At 51.8% G+C, this 15,450-nt stretch overlaps 4 protein-coding genes across 4 annotated transcripts; 1 reads left to right on the top strand and 3 right to left on the bottom strand.

Moving 5' to 3' along the window:
* Nucleotides 1–26: 26 nt before the first annotated feature.
* MRS44_002952 (uncharacterized protein) lies at nucleotides 27–1,518 on the bottom strand (the record flags this gene model as incomplete). Its single annotated transcript, XM_046280783.2, has 3 exons — nucleotides 27–589; nucleotides 1,033–1,205; nucleotides 1,271–1,518. 3 exons carry the CDS (start codon nucleotides 1,516–1,518, stop codon nucleotides 27–29), a joined length of 984 nt encoding a protein of 327 aa, XP_046137061.2.
* Nucleotides 1,519–3,509: 1,991 nt separating this feature from the next.
* On the top strand, nucleotides 3,510–4,193 carry MRS44_002951 (uncharacterized protein; the record flags this gene model as incomplete). Its single annotated transcript, XM_046273526.2, has 3 exons — nucleotides 3,510–3,528; nucleotides 3,587–3,743; nucleotides 3,839–4,193. 3 exons carry the CDS (start codon nucleotides 3,510–3,512, stop codon nucleotides 4,191–4,193), a joined length of 531 nt encoding a protein of 176 aa, XP_046137060.2.
* A 2,594-nt stretch (nucleotides 4,194–6,787) lies between these two features.
* Nucleotides 6,788–9,076, bottom strand: MRS44_002950 (uncharacterized protein; the record flags this gene model as incomplete). Its single annotated transcript, XM_065623015.1, has 9 exons — nucleotides 6,788–7,285; nucleotides 7,358–7,690; nucleotides 7,740–7,845; nucleotides 7,892–7,959; nucleotides 8,053–8,129; nucleotides 8,182–8,248; nucleotides 8,299–8,343; nucleotides 8,394–8,967; nucleotides 9,018–9,076. The coding sequence occupies 9 exons, from the start codon at nucleotides 9,074–9,076 to the stop codon at nucleotides 6,788–6,790; spliced, it is 1,827 nt and encodes a 608-aa protein (XP_065479087.1).
* A 3,591-nt stretch (nucleotides 9,077–12,667) lies between these two features.
* On the bottom strand, nucleotides 12,668–14,983 carry MRS44_002949 (uncharacterized protein; the record flags this gene model as incomplete). The annotated part of the gene is made up of 6 exons (XM_065623014.1): nucleotides 12,668–12,887; nucleotides 12,941–14,164; nucleotides 14,214–14,542; nucleotides 14,614–14,687; nucleotides 14,749–14,803; nucleotides 14,939–14,983. 6 exons carry the CDS (start codon nucleotides 14,981–14,983, stop codon nucleotides 12,668–12,670), a joined length of 1,947 nt encoding a protein of 648 aa, XP_065479086.1.
* Nucleotides 14,984–15,450: the final 467 nt, after the last annotated feature.

The raw sequence follows: 15,450 nt of genomic DNA, 5'->3' as shown, positions 1-15,450 counted from the left end.
GAGGCTCGGGCGAGGCAGGTCGTGATTCAGCCGGAGGATTCTTGGGGCAGGGGGGCAGAGTCGGCGTGAGAGGGTAGCTCGGGTTTGGGAGAGCCTGCAACACTAGGGACAAAGTGAATACCAGCCGGGAGAGACGGCATGTCGGCGAAAGCGTCCTTCATTGGCTGAGCCATGCTCTGGAAGAGTTGACTGAATTCTGGCATGAAGTTCAACTGGTTGTCGCCCAAGTCATCAGCATAGCAGAGGCCATCTTCCGCAGTTTGTCGATCAAACACTACTGGGCGATCTTGCTCCTGTGAGAGGTTTGTCTTCTTCAACCCTGCCTTAACTTCACCTTGCATCGGATAGAGACGCAATACATCAGGTGCGTTCGCGATGCCAATTTTGGAATATGTGTCGATGAGGCGAGAGGTAGATGCTTCAACAGCGACATTGTTGTTGAGTAGGTAAAGGGTCTTCAATAGGGAGTTCCGCAGGATTCTCAAGTTGATCATCTCCACCTTCCATGGGAGAACTCTGACAACGACTTTGTCAGGGCAGGCCAGCTTTACACGGCGCGTGGCATCATCAGCCAGCTTGTTCTGTGGTGCTGTCTAGGCTACGCGAGTTATCGTCTCTGCTCAGCGTAGGGCGCCATTGCCCATTTAACTGGCGGTCAGATAGCATCATGCCTGTAGCCTGTTCGTCCACCATCTGTTGTTCCTCAGCGGCACCGCCGATCAGGTCTCGCAGCAAAATCTAGCTCTGTGGCCGTCGACGGTAAAGTAAAATGGGGTGGTATATATAGCTCTGTTGGCCAATTTGGTATTGTCTTTGTGATTGCTGTCAAGGGGTTGACGAGCGTTGAGGACTCCTCGAGACAGGACCGACATCTTGTCCCGCGGGGTCGGCCAAGTGAAGTAAAGAGCGGTTTCTTGTCGTGCGGGGAAGAGAGATCCTCTCCGGGGGGTGGTCCATTGTCTAATGGTGAGCACCTTGGCGTCGGGCGTGCGTGAAGAATCGCGCAAGGGAGGATGAGTGTTGTGGTCTTACGTATGGTTGCTGCCTCATCGACCACGATGATGTCGGGTTTATACAAGTTGCGAAAGACGACAACGGTACGTTGAATAAAAGGAGGAAATTCTTGTATATAGATGTAAGCGACATCTCCGGGCGCCAGGGCCGTTTCGTGACGAAGGGTCGCGGGGCTTTGTTGGAAGGGAGCACTTCAGTGAGTTGGCGGCAAGTGACTCGGTGCAGAGGGAGGCTCGTTTTCTAACAGTGCTCGAACCGAAGGCACCGACGTTGCGACGCTTGGCATATCGGTAGGTAGGCAACAGAGGCATCGTCGATACCGAGAGCAATGGAAGTCAGAGCATATGCTGCTAGGAAGCTCGATTCGATACCCACGCCATTGGCATGAAAGCGAGCTTCTTCGGCACCTTCTCGATCAAACACTGCTGGGCGATCTTGCTGCTCTGGGGAGTTCGTCTTCTTTAAGCCTGCCTTGACTTCACCTTGCATCGGGTAGAGACGCATCACGCCGGCGATACCAAGGTCGGCATAGGTATCCAGCAGCCGGGAGGTAAATTCTTCAACCGCGGCATTGTTGTTGAGAAGGTAAAGGACCTTCAGCGGCTCCGTGATGACATCTGTCGTATCTCTTGGGCGTTCTCAGGGTCGAGGGCAAAGGTGAAGTAATCGGCTTCTTCCAACGACGCTTGATGCCGGGATCAGCGGCCTTGTCATTTGCTGTGGAAAATCATACAGCTATAGAGTGCTGGGGTCAAGAGTGTTGAACTTGTTGTATATATTGTGACCATCACCGCCCACAGCTGCAGGCTTGGTGAGTCCTCAGGGGAGGGACGAGGTTGGTGCGGGCCAGGGCGATGACGAGCCGGGCACGGGTGTGCTTTATAGGCATGCGGAAGACTGTTTGTCGCAGTACCTGCTGGGCTTCCAGAGCTCAGTGCGGAGTTTGAATCTGTTTCCTCGATTGACTAAACTGGGATACGACTGATACAATCATGTTTGATACCATCAAGCGCGCGGGCAACCAACATTAAATGAAGAGAAATAAGGATTGTGAAAGTCCATTTTCAGTTATTTCTTCCAAGAGGGAGCCAGTTGAGGCATGCTGGTAGGGTTGCTGTTCACCTTGGAGAACACATGGATAAAGGGGTGAGGGGGTGGGTGATTCATCGTCACTGTTGGAGAGGTTTTTTTCCTGTTGTAGTACATAACAATAGACACTTAGAAACGTTTCGCTCGCTTTTCCCTCCGCCGCCTTGCAATCCGGGCTCGCCTGAAGCCACCGTGAGCAGATTGGGAGGTGAGATGGTGCTCAGGCAGCCCCCCTTTTTCTAACACTGACGAACAGCTGCCAACGACCGACAACCACGCACTCTTTTTTTACCCTGTTGGCCTCATTCTGTTGCACTGCTTGGCCGCGCTCGCTTGCCCTAATTCTTTGTTTTTGTTTTTGTTTTTGTGCGCGGTTGCCTAAGGCACATCTTCATAAGTACCACCACACCATCTTCTCTCCTCCGCTTCTTCTCTCTCTCCTCACATAATCTCACTTCCGCGGCGGCGCCCTTGGGTGCCCGCCGTCTCTTCCTTCTTCTCTTTTTCTCTCCTTCTTCTCTCTTTCTCTCCTTCCCCTTCGCCCATCTCCCTCATAGGTCCTGGATGACCTCAAAAAAGCCAAGGTTGCTAGCACAGACCTGGCTGCTGTCGCTGCACCCTCACACACATCTTGGCCGAGTCCCTAAGGTAAGACCTGATCTGTCTTCCCTCTCTCTTTAGATCTCCTCAACTGACCCCTCGCAGCTGAATCTCCATCATGTGTCGCTCTCTCCCACAGGTCTTTGAATGACCTCGCAAGAGACAGGTTGGCTGGCAACAGACCTGGGCATAGACCGAATGTTGCTGTTTTCAAATAATCCCTACTTCCCCACAGTCGTGGAAACCACCTTGTGCTTCAGCGCAATCCAAACACTCGCACATCTTGACCGATTCTCCAAGGTAAGACCCGAGATTTCCTCTTCTTCAGATTCACTTGACTGACCCTCTCAACAGCAGAACCGCCATCATGTGTCAAACTCGCGTACCCCTCTCACATCTCGGCTGATTCTCTAAGGTTAGACCTGAAGTCTCTGTCTCTCTCTTTAGATGCACTTTATTGACTCTCCAAACAGCGGAATCACCATCATGTGTCTCTCCTACGCGCAGGGCATTGACGAGACCTTTGCCACATCGCTCCTTTCTTCTCACCTCTCTCGCTTCTACCCGCCTCACGCCTCTCACCTCCCCCCTCTCTCCCATAGGTCCCGGATGACCTTTATAAAAGCCAAGACCACGCAGTTACCCCAGGATTCTCTGTGTCTGGACGTTCCCGGATACTGGATGGCTACACAAAGCAACACTGCACCACAGGCGCGTCCATTTTGCCTGTGGTGACCTCGTGCAATTCATTTGCATCGGGCCGAGGCGCGCGCCTGGACGCGGCGCGCGATCCCTCACCCTTCACCATGTTGCTCTCCTTCCCGGGTTGGTGTTGGGCTTTATTCATTTCGAGTGCAAACTCTATAACACGATTTGCATCCAGTCTATCCAGCATTTGGGACGTCATCCGACTCCATGAGTTTCCCTGAGTTTCTGTTTTCTATCTTCCTGTTTCGTTCCGCGAAGCTCTCCGCCGCCGTCACTCCCCCTTCTACTCCGGTACACACTCTCGCTCCTCACATCTCAGCTGATTCTCTAAGGTAAGACCTGAAGTCTCTGTCTCTCTCTTTTCCGATGCGCTTGATTGACTCTCCAAACAGCGGAACCACCTTTCATATGTCTCTCCTACGCGTAGGTCACCGACGAGACTTTGCCCTTGCCTCTTCCCCTTGTCCACCTGTTCCCCATTCAACTTGATCTCTGCTGAGGAGTTCTATGAAGCAGAACTTATCACGGAAGAACAGTTCGACTCTCTTGATGACGATGAGTGGGAGTGCGCACACTTGGTGAACGAGAACAATGGAGAGGTCCCTTCCAGCTCCATGGTGCAATGGCTTGATGGATACATCGAATCGGACCAGACCTATGTTTGCCGCCCCTCCCCCTTGTGTTCTGGCACACCCTCTCGCCTCTCACATCTTGACTGGTTCCCTAAGGCAAGACCTGAGATGTTTCCTTTGCTACCTTGGTTCGCTCAACTAACTTTGTAACAGTGGAATTGCCATTATGTGTCACTCTCTCCCATGGGTCATCGAAGAGAACTTGGCCAAACATCGGGTTGCTAGACCTGAGTTTTGTTCAAGTTCATTCCACCAAGCCCCCCAAGTCGCTCTTTTCTGTGACTTGCCTCCCTCTTCCCTCTCACATCTCGGCTGATTCTCTAAGGTAAGACCTGAGGTCTTTGTCTCTCTCTCTTTAGATACAGTTGACTGACTCTCCAAACAGCGGAATCACCATCATGTGTCTCTCTTCCGTGTAGGTCACCGACGAGACCTCTACCGATTGTCGGGTTGCCTAGCACAGACCTGAGGTGCCGTTCCGGAATTGACTCTACTCCTCCCCTCCACTCTTCTCTTCTCTTCTCCTTCCCATGACATTTCTCTTCGCTGCCGGTAAGAAACCTTGAGATGATGACATGGACAAAACATGCTAATCAATGATAGACAACCCACCAGTTTGTGCAGACTGCACCGACACCCTGGATCTTGCTGGAATCTCAACACACTTGGCCTCCTGGCTTGTCTTCTTGAGAAAGGGTCGACAAGTTACACAGTAGATGAAGGACTTTGTGGGAAAGTGGATATGAAGGAAGGGATGGGCATGTGTTGAATGAATGATTGGGCAAAAGCGCAAGTATTACTTCTCGGTATGCCGAGTAGTTCTACAGCGATAGGATGGTCTCTTGACGAAAGAGTTTGTTGGTTTTGGTCGTGTTGTCCTCAGTTGCATTTGCTGTCATGTCATATCAAACTGATCTCAGCATTGCCTCTGACATGGACCCTCGTATTATCATCTTCGCGAATCATCGCCAGGCTATGGACAATCTGGACAACTTCTTGTGCAACATAAGACTGCTTGTGACTTCGATTCATGGTGATGATACTTCGTAGGGTGGCGAGGTCATAATGCGCTCGCTGATAACTTCAGGTCAACAAACCGTTTCGTGCCGAACCACGCTGATTCTTCTAGCTTAACTTCATCCCAGAAACAGCCGGAAACAAGAGAATCTACCGCCTGCACTGACTGTTTCCCACCATCTGGTTGTTCTCGTTCGCCTGCTCCCATAAGTATTGCCATGAGTGCCTTGTCGGCTTCGTCCAAGCGTCTCTCTGACTTGCAAATCAAAGTAAAGCAACCCTTTGTGATATGCTGGGGGACGGATATCATCCAAGGTCAAATTAAAAAGACCCAGCCATCATCATCTTCAACCTATTTGATGGCCCATCGGAACCAGTAGCGGAGAGGTTTGGAGAAGATCCTCTCAAACGGCATGTCAAACTTCTTGGCCAAGACAACAGCGAGCCGAGGGTCGACCATGACAACACGGGCGACCACAAGCGCTCGACGATACTCCTCAATAGCACAAAGCTGCCAACTCACCGGTTTTCCTACCTATTATCAGGCGACACGGCCAGTGAGATACTACATGATCCCTTCACTCCGAAAGAAGCCGAAAGACCTGACGCCTTTGTGTCAATATCGCACTCCACCATGGCCCCGCCACGCTCCTCGTCATGGTTGATAGAGAGGGCTGTTATGCCTACCATATCTACCCACTTCGAGCCGAGTGATATTCAGAAGGAGCAAGTCCATCCTAAGTTGAATTTGATCCCACCCAAGGCCCGTCGCCCCCAGTCAAAGCACGTCACTCGCTCAACTCTCTTCCTCCTCAAAAGCCATTCATTATCTATGCTATATGGTCATTCATGCCACTTTCACAGCATCTAGTCGTACAAGTCCAAGGACAACCAGCTCTAATAGGTCTTTAGTAGCATAAAAGATAACGGGCGATAGTAAGGAGGAAAGGCGAAAGCAGCGGAAGGAAGGAGAAAGGCATAATTATAAAAAGTGTGAGCAAGAAGCGACTGAATAAACTCTCCGTGAGTGTTAAGAGAAGAAACACAAAGGACGAAGGCATCGAGATCGAGTATATCGCGAAGAGCTAGAAAGAGAGCGAGCCGTGAGAAGCAAGACCTTCTGCTATGGCCCTTCTCCTTGTTTCTCTACATATTCTGTCTCGACTACCCCAGACCTCTTAAAAACATCATTGCCCATGTTCGATAGAGGCAGGGACCGCTTGTGTCATCCTCATCGAGTTTCCCGGTTCTCGCACCACCATGATCAACAATTCATAGAGAAACGACTTTCATGGCCATTGAATCCTTGCCCAGGTCAAGGCAATCCTTCAATCAGGGCATCCGGCATCCGGCATCGGGAATCAGAGTGCACCAAGAATAAGGTCGTCTAGATCAGCCGTTACCGTCAATGCAGCGTAAACAGGCATGGTAGAAGGCCTATCTTGACCGCGTCTGTTTAACATACGAATTAGAATGATAGAACGGACACAAATACTAAGTGCTAGTTTGTAATGTCCATTCGAGCCTAGTGATGGGACAACTCGCCGCCAAGATGCGGTCTTCCGCTCAGAAGCCTCGTGCCCAATTCTTCTCCGTCACAGGGTAATGGCCATGAAAGTGACGGACCAAAAGTTTCTGCTTCTGGGTGCATTTGTGTAAGCTACGCGCTATCTCTGTGTAGAATCAAAGTCGACAGCATGGGCTTCGCCAACTGCATCATGATCCCTTCAATCCTCCATCTCGGAATCATCATCCTCTTCCTCGCTCACGCTCTCCTCGTTGTAGTCAGGGTCAGGTCGACTGCCCATCTGCCGGTTCGACGCTCTTGGAGGCTTCGATGCACTTCCACCAGCACCAGAAGCAGAAGCAGAGGCAGCACCAGCAGAGGCACAGCCGCTCGATTCGAAACTCGCGCTTTCGGTGGCAATCTTGCGCTTGTTGTGATAGACTGAGAAGTTGAGGGACGTGCCATCACTGACCATGCGCAACTCATACTCAAAGTGCCGGAACTCCTCTCCGTTTGAATTCTTCCAGCGAGGAAGCTTGCTCCAGTCGGGGATCTGGGGAACTTTGACGACACGTAGTGGTTTGACGGTCCCATCTTGGCGCTTAGGGGGCGTCTCTGCATCAGAGAAGACGATGTCAACGATGACTTCATCGTCTGGGCTGCTCAACTCCTGCCAGCACGTGAACTTGTGTGGCTTATGGGCTGAGACGGTTTCGTTCTACAAAGCGAAAGTGTTAGCCATGAGTCACTGCTCCGAGGTATACGAACAGGGTGAAGGGGTTATACGAACAATGTCAACAAACCACATGGTCTGGTTACCGGCTAGCCAAGCTTGGTTTGCAGAGCAGTAGAAACGATCTTCTTGCTCATGCATTGTTGCATCGAAGGGCATCGCATTGACCAAGGTTCCGTAGCTATAGCGGGAGACGCGTGACTCGATGGAGACGTTGAGGTTGTCGGTCATCTTGCTGCGGACGAGTCCGTGGTAAACGGCACCGCGAACGACTGCGGTCCACGGATCGCTGTTACTGTCTTGCAGAATCTCGATCTTCTTCCCGAGTTTCTCTTGGAGACACTCGTACAAGAACTTGGACTTTCCAAAGCCACCCACAAGAATAAGATACTAACGCAACAGTCAGAGAGAGAATAAAAGTAAGAGATATTGTAAGTACCTTGGGCTTGCGGCGATACTTTTCTTTGACTTGCTTGATCTGTTCCTCGACGAGCTTCTCGATCTGGGCAATCTGTGGCCGGTACACCTTGTCACGAACCGTGGAGCTTGGTGATGTCAGCCAATAGTCATATCAAATGGGGTAAAACTCACGCCTTGATAGTGATCCTAGGAGGATGATAGTTGTTTTCGAACGTCCCCGTGTAAGGCAGAGCGATATCCTAGTTCGTACTAGTCTTACAGACGGAAGGCTTGATGCCGTGCTCCCACTCATCATTCATGATCTTCCGGATCCCGCCATCCCCCATCTTGACCTTGACATCAGGTGGGATGAGGTCCTTGAGGTAGATCAGGAAGCTCTCGTCAAGGAACATGCCGCCACAGAGGTCGCCTAACAATGAATGTCAGTATATCTCCAACACTCCAGTGTTTCTGGGTGTTACCATCGCCCCTGACGCTCTCTCGAACTGTCAAGGGGTCCATCTTGAGGATCGTATAAGTGATGATGTCCTAGGTGAGCTGCATCAGATATGCGTTGTTGGAAAAGGGGCTGAACTCACGGCAGTGCCGCCGCCGGCATCACAGACAATCAGATGTTGACCTGGCTACCAACAGTAAGCTTTGAACTTGAAAGGAATAGGAGGAGGAGTCATACCTTTAGGTCGATCTCATCAGAGCTACCCTCAAGGCACGCCAGAGCGGCCGCCTCGGGCTCAGAGATGAAGTCGACTATGGTCTCCCCCGCAGGCCTCGGCTCTCGAATTCCAGCTCGTACTAGTGCTTCTTCCATGCGAGTTCGAGCATAATGGGGCCAAATGGCGGGCAGGGTCACGACGAAGTGGAGGCGAGCTATCTTGAACACGCGCTGGCCCACGGCTCTCATGATGTTCTCGCGGCTGTGCTTCCACAGCGCGCCCAGATAGTCACCGATGACTTCAACCGGGGTCTTTTTGAGTTGCCTGATAAGGGCCCGGGCGGTTGCGACGTGAGGGGAAGTGCGGATCTTGAAAGGCAGGTCGTTCTCGTCGACGAGCAAGAGCTTGAACCATCGCAGCACATCTTCTCCGATGGGCACGGCATAGCCCCAGGAAAATTCACCTGCAGTCATTTGGTTGTATAAGACTGCCGATGGGACCTTTTCCTTGTCCTGGTTGAAGTTGCGCAGGTTCACCCAGTTGGTGATGAGCTTGGGGGTGTTCTTGCGGCGCGAGTAGGCGACTCCCGAGTAGCTAAGGCAGGTGAGCAATCTCGAAGCGCAGTCTCAGGTGAAGATGCTTACGTTGTGCCGAAATCCATCCCGATGATCAGGATCGGGGCTTCGTCACCTGTCGAGGCCATCTTGTCGTGTGGCAGTGCCGCCGTCCGTTGGCTTGGAGGAATGCTGTGACGAGATGGAGTGATGTGGAGGGAGAAAAGACCAAGATTTAGGGCGACGAAAAAGAGGAGGTTCTCCCATTTGCGCACCCAAGAATCGAGAGGGGTCGTGAGGGCGAAAACGCGCTGGTGACCCTGCTGGCCTACGGTGGGTGTTTGTTCGGGCAGAGAAATGTTTGCATTGCATTTAACCCCCGATTGCTTATTCGCAATACTCATACGTCTGGGCCTTCACTTGAAGACCTCAAAGAAAAATAAAGCCCTAAAGGTCGTTTCAATATTGGTACAATATTTCGTCCATCACCTGTTCGTCAGGGGGAGACTACAAAATGGGTCTACCCATCTTCTGTAGATTTCAGTGTCTCATTATACCCTTTTCAGCATTTCATTGTAGTCCCAATATGCATATAATAATCTTTACCCACTGTACAGTTTCAAAGGAGCTCTATCACTGCGTAACAGCTGGTGGGATGAACTTGAGCCGGAGCATTATGACATGAGGGTAATGGGACCGGATTTGTCCCAAGCGAGCCCTGAACAGACCCCACATTCAAGTACGAGAAAAAGAAGGCGCCTCTTCACCGAAGAAAGCAGTTTGGCGCAGCGGAAGCGCGCCGGGCTCATAACCCGGAGGTCTCAGGATCGAAACCTGAAACTGCTACGGTCTTTTTTTGCCATTTCTGAGCATCTCGGGGCTTTTTTTTTTTGTCATTTGAGGCGATTCCAGAGTGTTGATAATCCTGGATCAAGTTCCGCGCAGTTTTCCTCCTACCCTTATGTGGACCATATTTTTAGGTACTGGCCAATCAGAAGATAGAGTTCAGCCAGTCAATTCATGCCTTGTTCCGAGTTAAAGGCGTTGTGTGAGCCGTTGCGGAAGACGCTGTTGGGGACGCCGCTGAGAGCGCCCACAACACCACCCCTTAAATTCTCCGAAGAAGATTCCGAGAGACCCTCTAAAGAGAACTCTAGCAAATGACTTGGATAAGGCTTTGAACGATACTCTAGAACCAGGAGTACTAGTTCAAAGATTTTCAGGAGCCCATTGTATAGAGCCCTTGCAAGTATGCGCGGTGAAGAATTTAAATCGCACACATATTCAATACATCACAATCGATTGTATCTAATAAGGAGCCAAAGAGACTCGACATAGGGGGAGGAGGATAACTGCATAAGACTCGACGTCAGCCCCTTGGAATTGACGATTGTGGATGTCACGTGGCACTGGCGGCTCGTGGGCGGCTCGTGGATGGCCCCACAAATCTCCAACGGCTCTCCCCAAGCCCTGCCCGATCGCTATTTTTGACTCGTCACGTGCGCTTTCAGGTGCTGCTTTGGGGACTTGGGCAGACCTCACATTGGACAGGCATCATGGTCGTTAGATTGTGATATGGCTTTTACCACTTGGAGTAAGGATTGAACTGACACATGTGCTATCAATAGTTGACGGTACTGGCCACAGGTGTGGTCAGCTCATCGTGGCTGAAAAAAAAGAGCTGTAGACACACAGAGGTGTGTTTGCTCCAAAGAAAGCGCGTGGACACTTACAGAGCAATACAACTTGCATCTGGCAACACCCAACCACAGGCAGCTGATCCGGGTAAGAAGAAGCTGCTTTCAGCTATAAATGTCAACCCCAAGCCCAGAGCTGAGAGTGCGAAAAGGAGAGTGTTGTTACAGAGCCTCCAGCCGGAGAGTTGGTCAAAAATAGCAGTTTCTTTTTTACCAACAGCACGAGAAACAATTTATGACCTTTTCTTACAGTCTTCTAAGCAAAAGAGCCATATCAGAAGTAGTAACCCAGCCCCAAATACGAAAAAAGGTACCCAGGCCATAGTACATGGAAAAACAACGAAAGGACATGATTAAAACACCAAAAAAGATGTCACAAATGGCAAAAAAAGACCATAGCAGTTTCAGGTTTCGATCCTGAGACCTCCGGGTTATGAGCCCGGCGCGCTTCCGCTGCGCCAAACTGCTTTCTTCGGTGATATCCGTCACTGAAAAGTAAAGTGATAGGGCAAAGGCCTCAGGCCTGTGCATGAGTTTCTGATTGCAGACCTTCGTGGGCAGCTTCTAGGGGGGCACCTCATCGTTGAGCAGTGCTCACTTTACAGCAACGACACAGATCATCAATACGTAGAAATAAAATACAAGAATAATATCAATAGATAGCCAGAGCTCTCTTCTCTATCATCATGTCTTTCAATCTCATTAGAGTCGTCTTTTGATTGAGAAATCACCAGATCAAAATGGCAGGATTAAGCTCCGACGGCCTGGTGTGCTAATTTTTTTTTCCCCAATGCGGTGAGGGCTAGCACCCTTCCGCATTCTACATAATCCAGAGCAGCCAGAATTCTATTTTTATTTACCCCTTTAAACCCTTGCTTCGAGCTCTGTAAAGTCTTTGATTGTATCATGCTCTGCACCCAGAATCACCATTGTCTCAAGAGAGCGTGGGAGATCGGGCATGCGGGGCCCCACCTGATAACCAGGGTGGGTCCAGATTGACTTCAACCACAGCCACGATACGCGCCTTGCGAGGCATGTGCTGTAACGTCTACCTACCTAAGACTCATCAGTGCCTTCCGTTGGCTCGGTGGTTTATAAATAATTTTTGATATGGCAGGAAGCAGGTGTTCTATTTTTATCAACATGGGTACCTGTCGTTGAAAAATGTCTACTATGAGATCATTAAAAATTATAGGGTAACTTGTGAGAGATGGGCAATTACCGATTGTTCATGTTCAGGCACAGGGTCAAACTTCATATGGAAGAGAGAAACCCAAATTATTAGATACGCTTTGTATTCGAGCACCTTCTTCTGATATTGAAACAAGTATCAGGTTTGAAATTGCCATGCATGGAGGCCGTTGTGGCAGCTGCACCGTTGGTAGTGCTGTCATATTCTGAACTCACACTTCACGGTTGCACTTTGGATCTTAACACAACGATACCAGATAATTCATTAAGCCTTAGCGATTTTTTGAAACTAATCTAAAACTATATCATGTCTTTTTTACCATTCTTATTGAGAATTGGCTAAGGAGAGGTGCCTGGCTATCATAAGGGGCGCGTCAACTATTCCTTAGACTGGTCCATAAACACCCATGTCTTTTTACAGAATCCCATCTGACGCCGATGCCATTACTACTCCTCACTCTTCCCCAGCAAGTGACAAGATTGTGTCGACAACAAGAACGACATGGTCATCGTCACCAAGGAGGCTCAGCCGCAGACAGACGAGCAGATCCAACTGCCCTCTTCACCAACACCATTTGACACAGAAACCAAAGATAGGACAAAAAAACTGCTCTTTTTTCAATTCTTTTAACCTGGGCTACAAAAACCGACAAATACACGCCCCCTCCTCTTCAAGGGCCTCCGTCGTGACCCCCGGGGACCAACCTCTCGCTTTCTCTTCCCTTCTTGATGCCACTCCCCTAACGGATATATATTGCACATCTTGCCACAAAGGAGACGCTGCCTTGCGTAGAATCATGTCAAGTTTCCCAACAATCTAAATAACTCCTCGACGTCCCAGACCGCACCCACTTAGTATACACGCTTGAAGGGCGGCACGGGCTTGCACTCGGCCTCGTCCAGGGTGGTGGAGATGACCTTGCGGTACTTGAGCTCGACCTCGCCGTGGGGCTCCTTCTGGAAGGAGAGGGTGTGCTTCATCCAGTTCTTGTCGTCTCGGTCGGGGTAATCCTCGCGGGCGTGGGCACCACGAGACTCCTTTCGGTTGGCGGCGGAGGTGGCGGTTTGCATACTATGACACTGTGTTAGCAAGTCACTACTGGAAGGGGCATCATGTTAACTTACGCGCAAGTCAGGAGGTTTCGGAGCTCAAGAGTCTCGACGAGATCAGAGTTCCAGATCATGCTGCGGTCCTTCATGCCAACATCGGCGTACAGGGCATCAATCTCCTTCATCTTGCGGACACCCTCGTCCAAGCTCTCCTGGGTTCGGAACACGCTGACCTCAGTCTGCATGGCCTTCTGCATAGCAAGACGGATCTCAGCGGTGCTCTTGGAGCCGTCGGCGGTTCGGACCTTGTCGAGGACCTCGATGTGCTCGGCACCAGCATCAGCAGCAGTGGGCTTCAGGGCATCGCCGGGGTTGAACTTGTCACGGATGGTGTGGGAAACGGCACGGCCAAAGACGACAAGATCCAGCAGGGAGTTGGCACCCAGACGGTTAGCACCGTGGACAGACACGCAAGCAGCCTCACCGCAAGCGTACAGGCCAGGGACAACCTTGTCCTCGCCCTGCTCATCGACGGTGAGGACCTCACCGGTGTATCGGGTAGGGATACCACCCATGTTGTAGTGGACGGTGGGAAGAACGGGAATGGGCTGCTTGCGGACATCGACACCGGCGAAAATACCGGCAGTCTCAGAGATACCGGGCAGACGCTCAGCAAGAATCTCGGCGGGCAGATGGCTCAGCTGGAGGAAGATGTGGTCCTTCTCAGCACCGACACCACGGCCGTCACGGATCTCCATGGTCATGGATCGGGAGACGACGTCACGAGAAGCAAGATCGCGGGCAGTGGGGGCATATCGCTCCATGAATCGCTCACCCTCGGAGTTGAGGAGGAAACCACCCTCACCACGAGCACCCTCAGTGATCAGGCAGCCGGCGCCGTAGATACCGGTAGGGTGGAACTGGACGAACTCGAGATCCTGGTTGGGGAGACCGGCACGGGCGACCATGGCCATACCGTCACCAGTGCAAGTGTGGGCGGAAGTGCAGCTGAAGTAGGCTCGGCCGTAACCACCGGTTGCGAGGACAGTGTGGTTGGCGAGGAATCGGTGCAGAGTGCCGTCCTCCTGGTTGTAGGCGAGGACACCGCGGCACTCACCGTCCTGCATGATCAGGTCGAGGGCGAAGTACTCGATGAAGTAGTTGGTCTTGTGGCGGAGGGACTGGCCGTAGAGGGTGTGAAGGAGGGCGTGGCCGGTTCGGTCAGCGGCAGCACAGCATCGGTAGGCCTGGCCACCCTTGCCGTACTCCTTGGACTGACCACCGAAAGCTCGCTGGTAGCTGAGAGGCGTTAGCAGCCAAAGACATATAGTTTCAAGGCAATTCTCACATCTTGCCTTCCTCGGTTCGCGAGAAGGGGCAGCCGTAGTTCTCAAGCTCGATAATGGAAGCGGGAGCCTCGCGGGTCATGTAGTGAATAGCGTCCTGGTCACCCAGCCAGTCGGAACCCTTGACGGTATCGTACATGTGCCATCGCCAGTCGTCCTCGTGCATGTTACCGAGGGCGGCGTTGATACCACCCTGAGCAGCGACAGTGTGGCTTCGGGTCGGGAACAGCTTGGAGATACAGGCAGTGTTGAAACCGGCCTCAGCAAGACCGAAGGCGGCTCGCAGACCGGCACCACCAGCACCAACGACGAGGGCATCGTACTCGTGGTCCTAGGGAAAAGTGTCAATTGGCGGGATTCTAACGATTCCTGGCCGCGCGGGCAGGCGGGAGGGAGACATACGATGACGGCGTACTTGGTGCTCACGAAAGGAGATGCCTCCTTAGCACGGAGAGGACCATTGGCGATGACTCGGGCTGTAGAAGATCCAGGTCAGCATGTAGCGGCAATCAGGGAGATTCGGTCAAGATGTCATACCAACTGGTCGGGTAGTAGAGAAAGCTCTGGAAGGAAACCTCGCGGCCCGCGAGAACTGTTCTCAATGGTTAGCAAAGCACAATGAGGCCCCGGAGAGCTCCTTGCGACAAGTAACGGACAAACCGCTACCATGATGAAGCCATCACGACAGGCGCAGGACGGACCGGGGGGTTCGCGGGCAGCTACTCACAGCAGGGCCAGCGGCCAATCTCCTCATTGCCATAGAAGAAGCCATGATCAATCCAAGTCGGTATCACCAAGCTGCATCCGCGAGAGAATCGAAGGGTTATCGAAGGGGCTCGGGTGGCGGACGAGCGAGCAAAGGCAGGTTTGAACTTTTGGGAGGGATGATGTTTAGCCAATCGACATTTCCCTTGACGTTTTTTGGGCGCACGCCGCGAGGCTCTACCGGGACGGATTCTCTCGGCTCCTCGGTTGATCCGGCCAATCAGCGTAGGCTTATTATCAGCACACAGGCCACTCGCCCACAGGTCACAGGTCAGTCAGCCACTATAGTCGCTGCAGTTACAGCGACAAATTCCCCGGACGTCTTGACGCTGCTGCAAGTGAAAGTCGAATCCTGGGCCGAGGTGCAGGTCACGCTGCCAATTGGCTGTCAGTCATTGTTATTTCTATAAATCGGGCTCTCCTCTACCATTCTCTGCCTCCAACCTCGCTTCCTCGCCCCAGGGTTCGGGAGAA

This window comes from Fusarium solani (genome assembly GCF_023522795.1).
Source record: "Fusarium solani strain SB1 chromosome Unknown bctg00000001, whole genome shotgun sequence".
NCBI lineage: Eukaryota > Fungi > Ascomycota > Sordariomycetes > Hypocreales > Nectriaceae > Fusarium > Fusarium solani.
The sequence above is the reverse complement of the archived record's forward strand: the minus strand, read 5'-3'. Positions and strand labels throughout refer to the sequence as shown.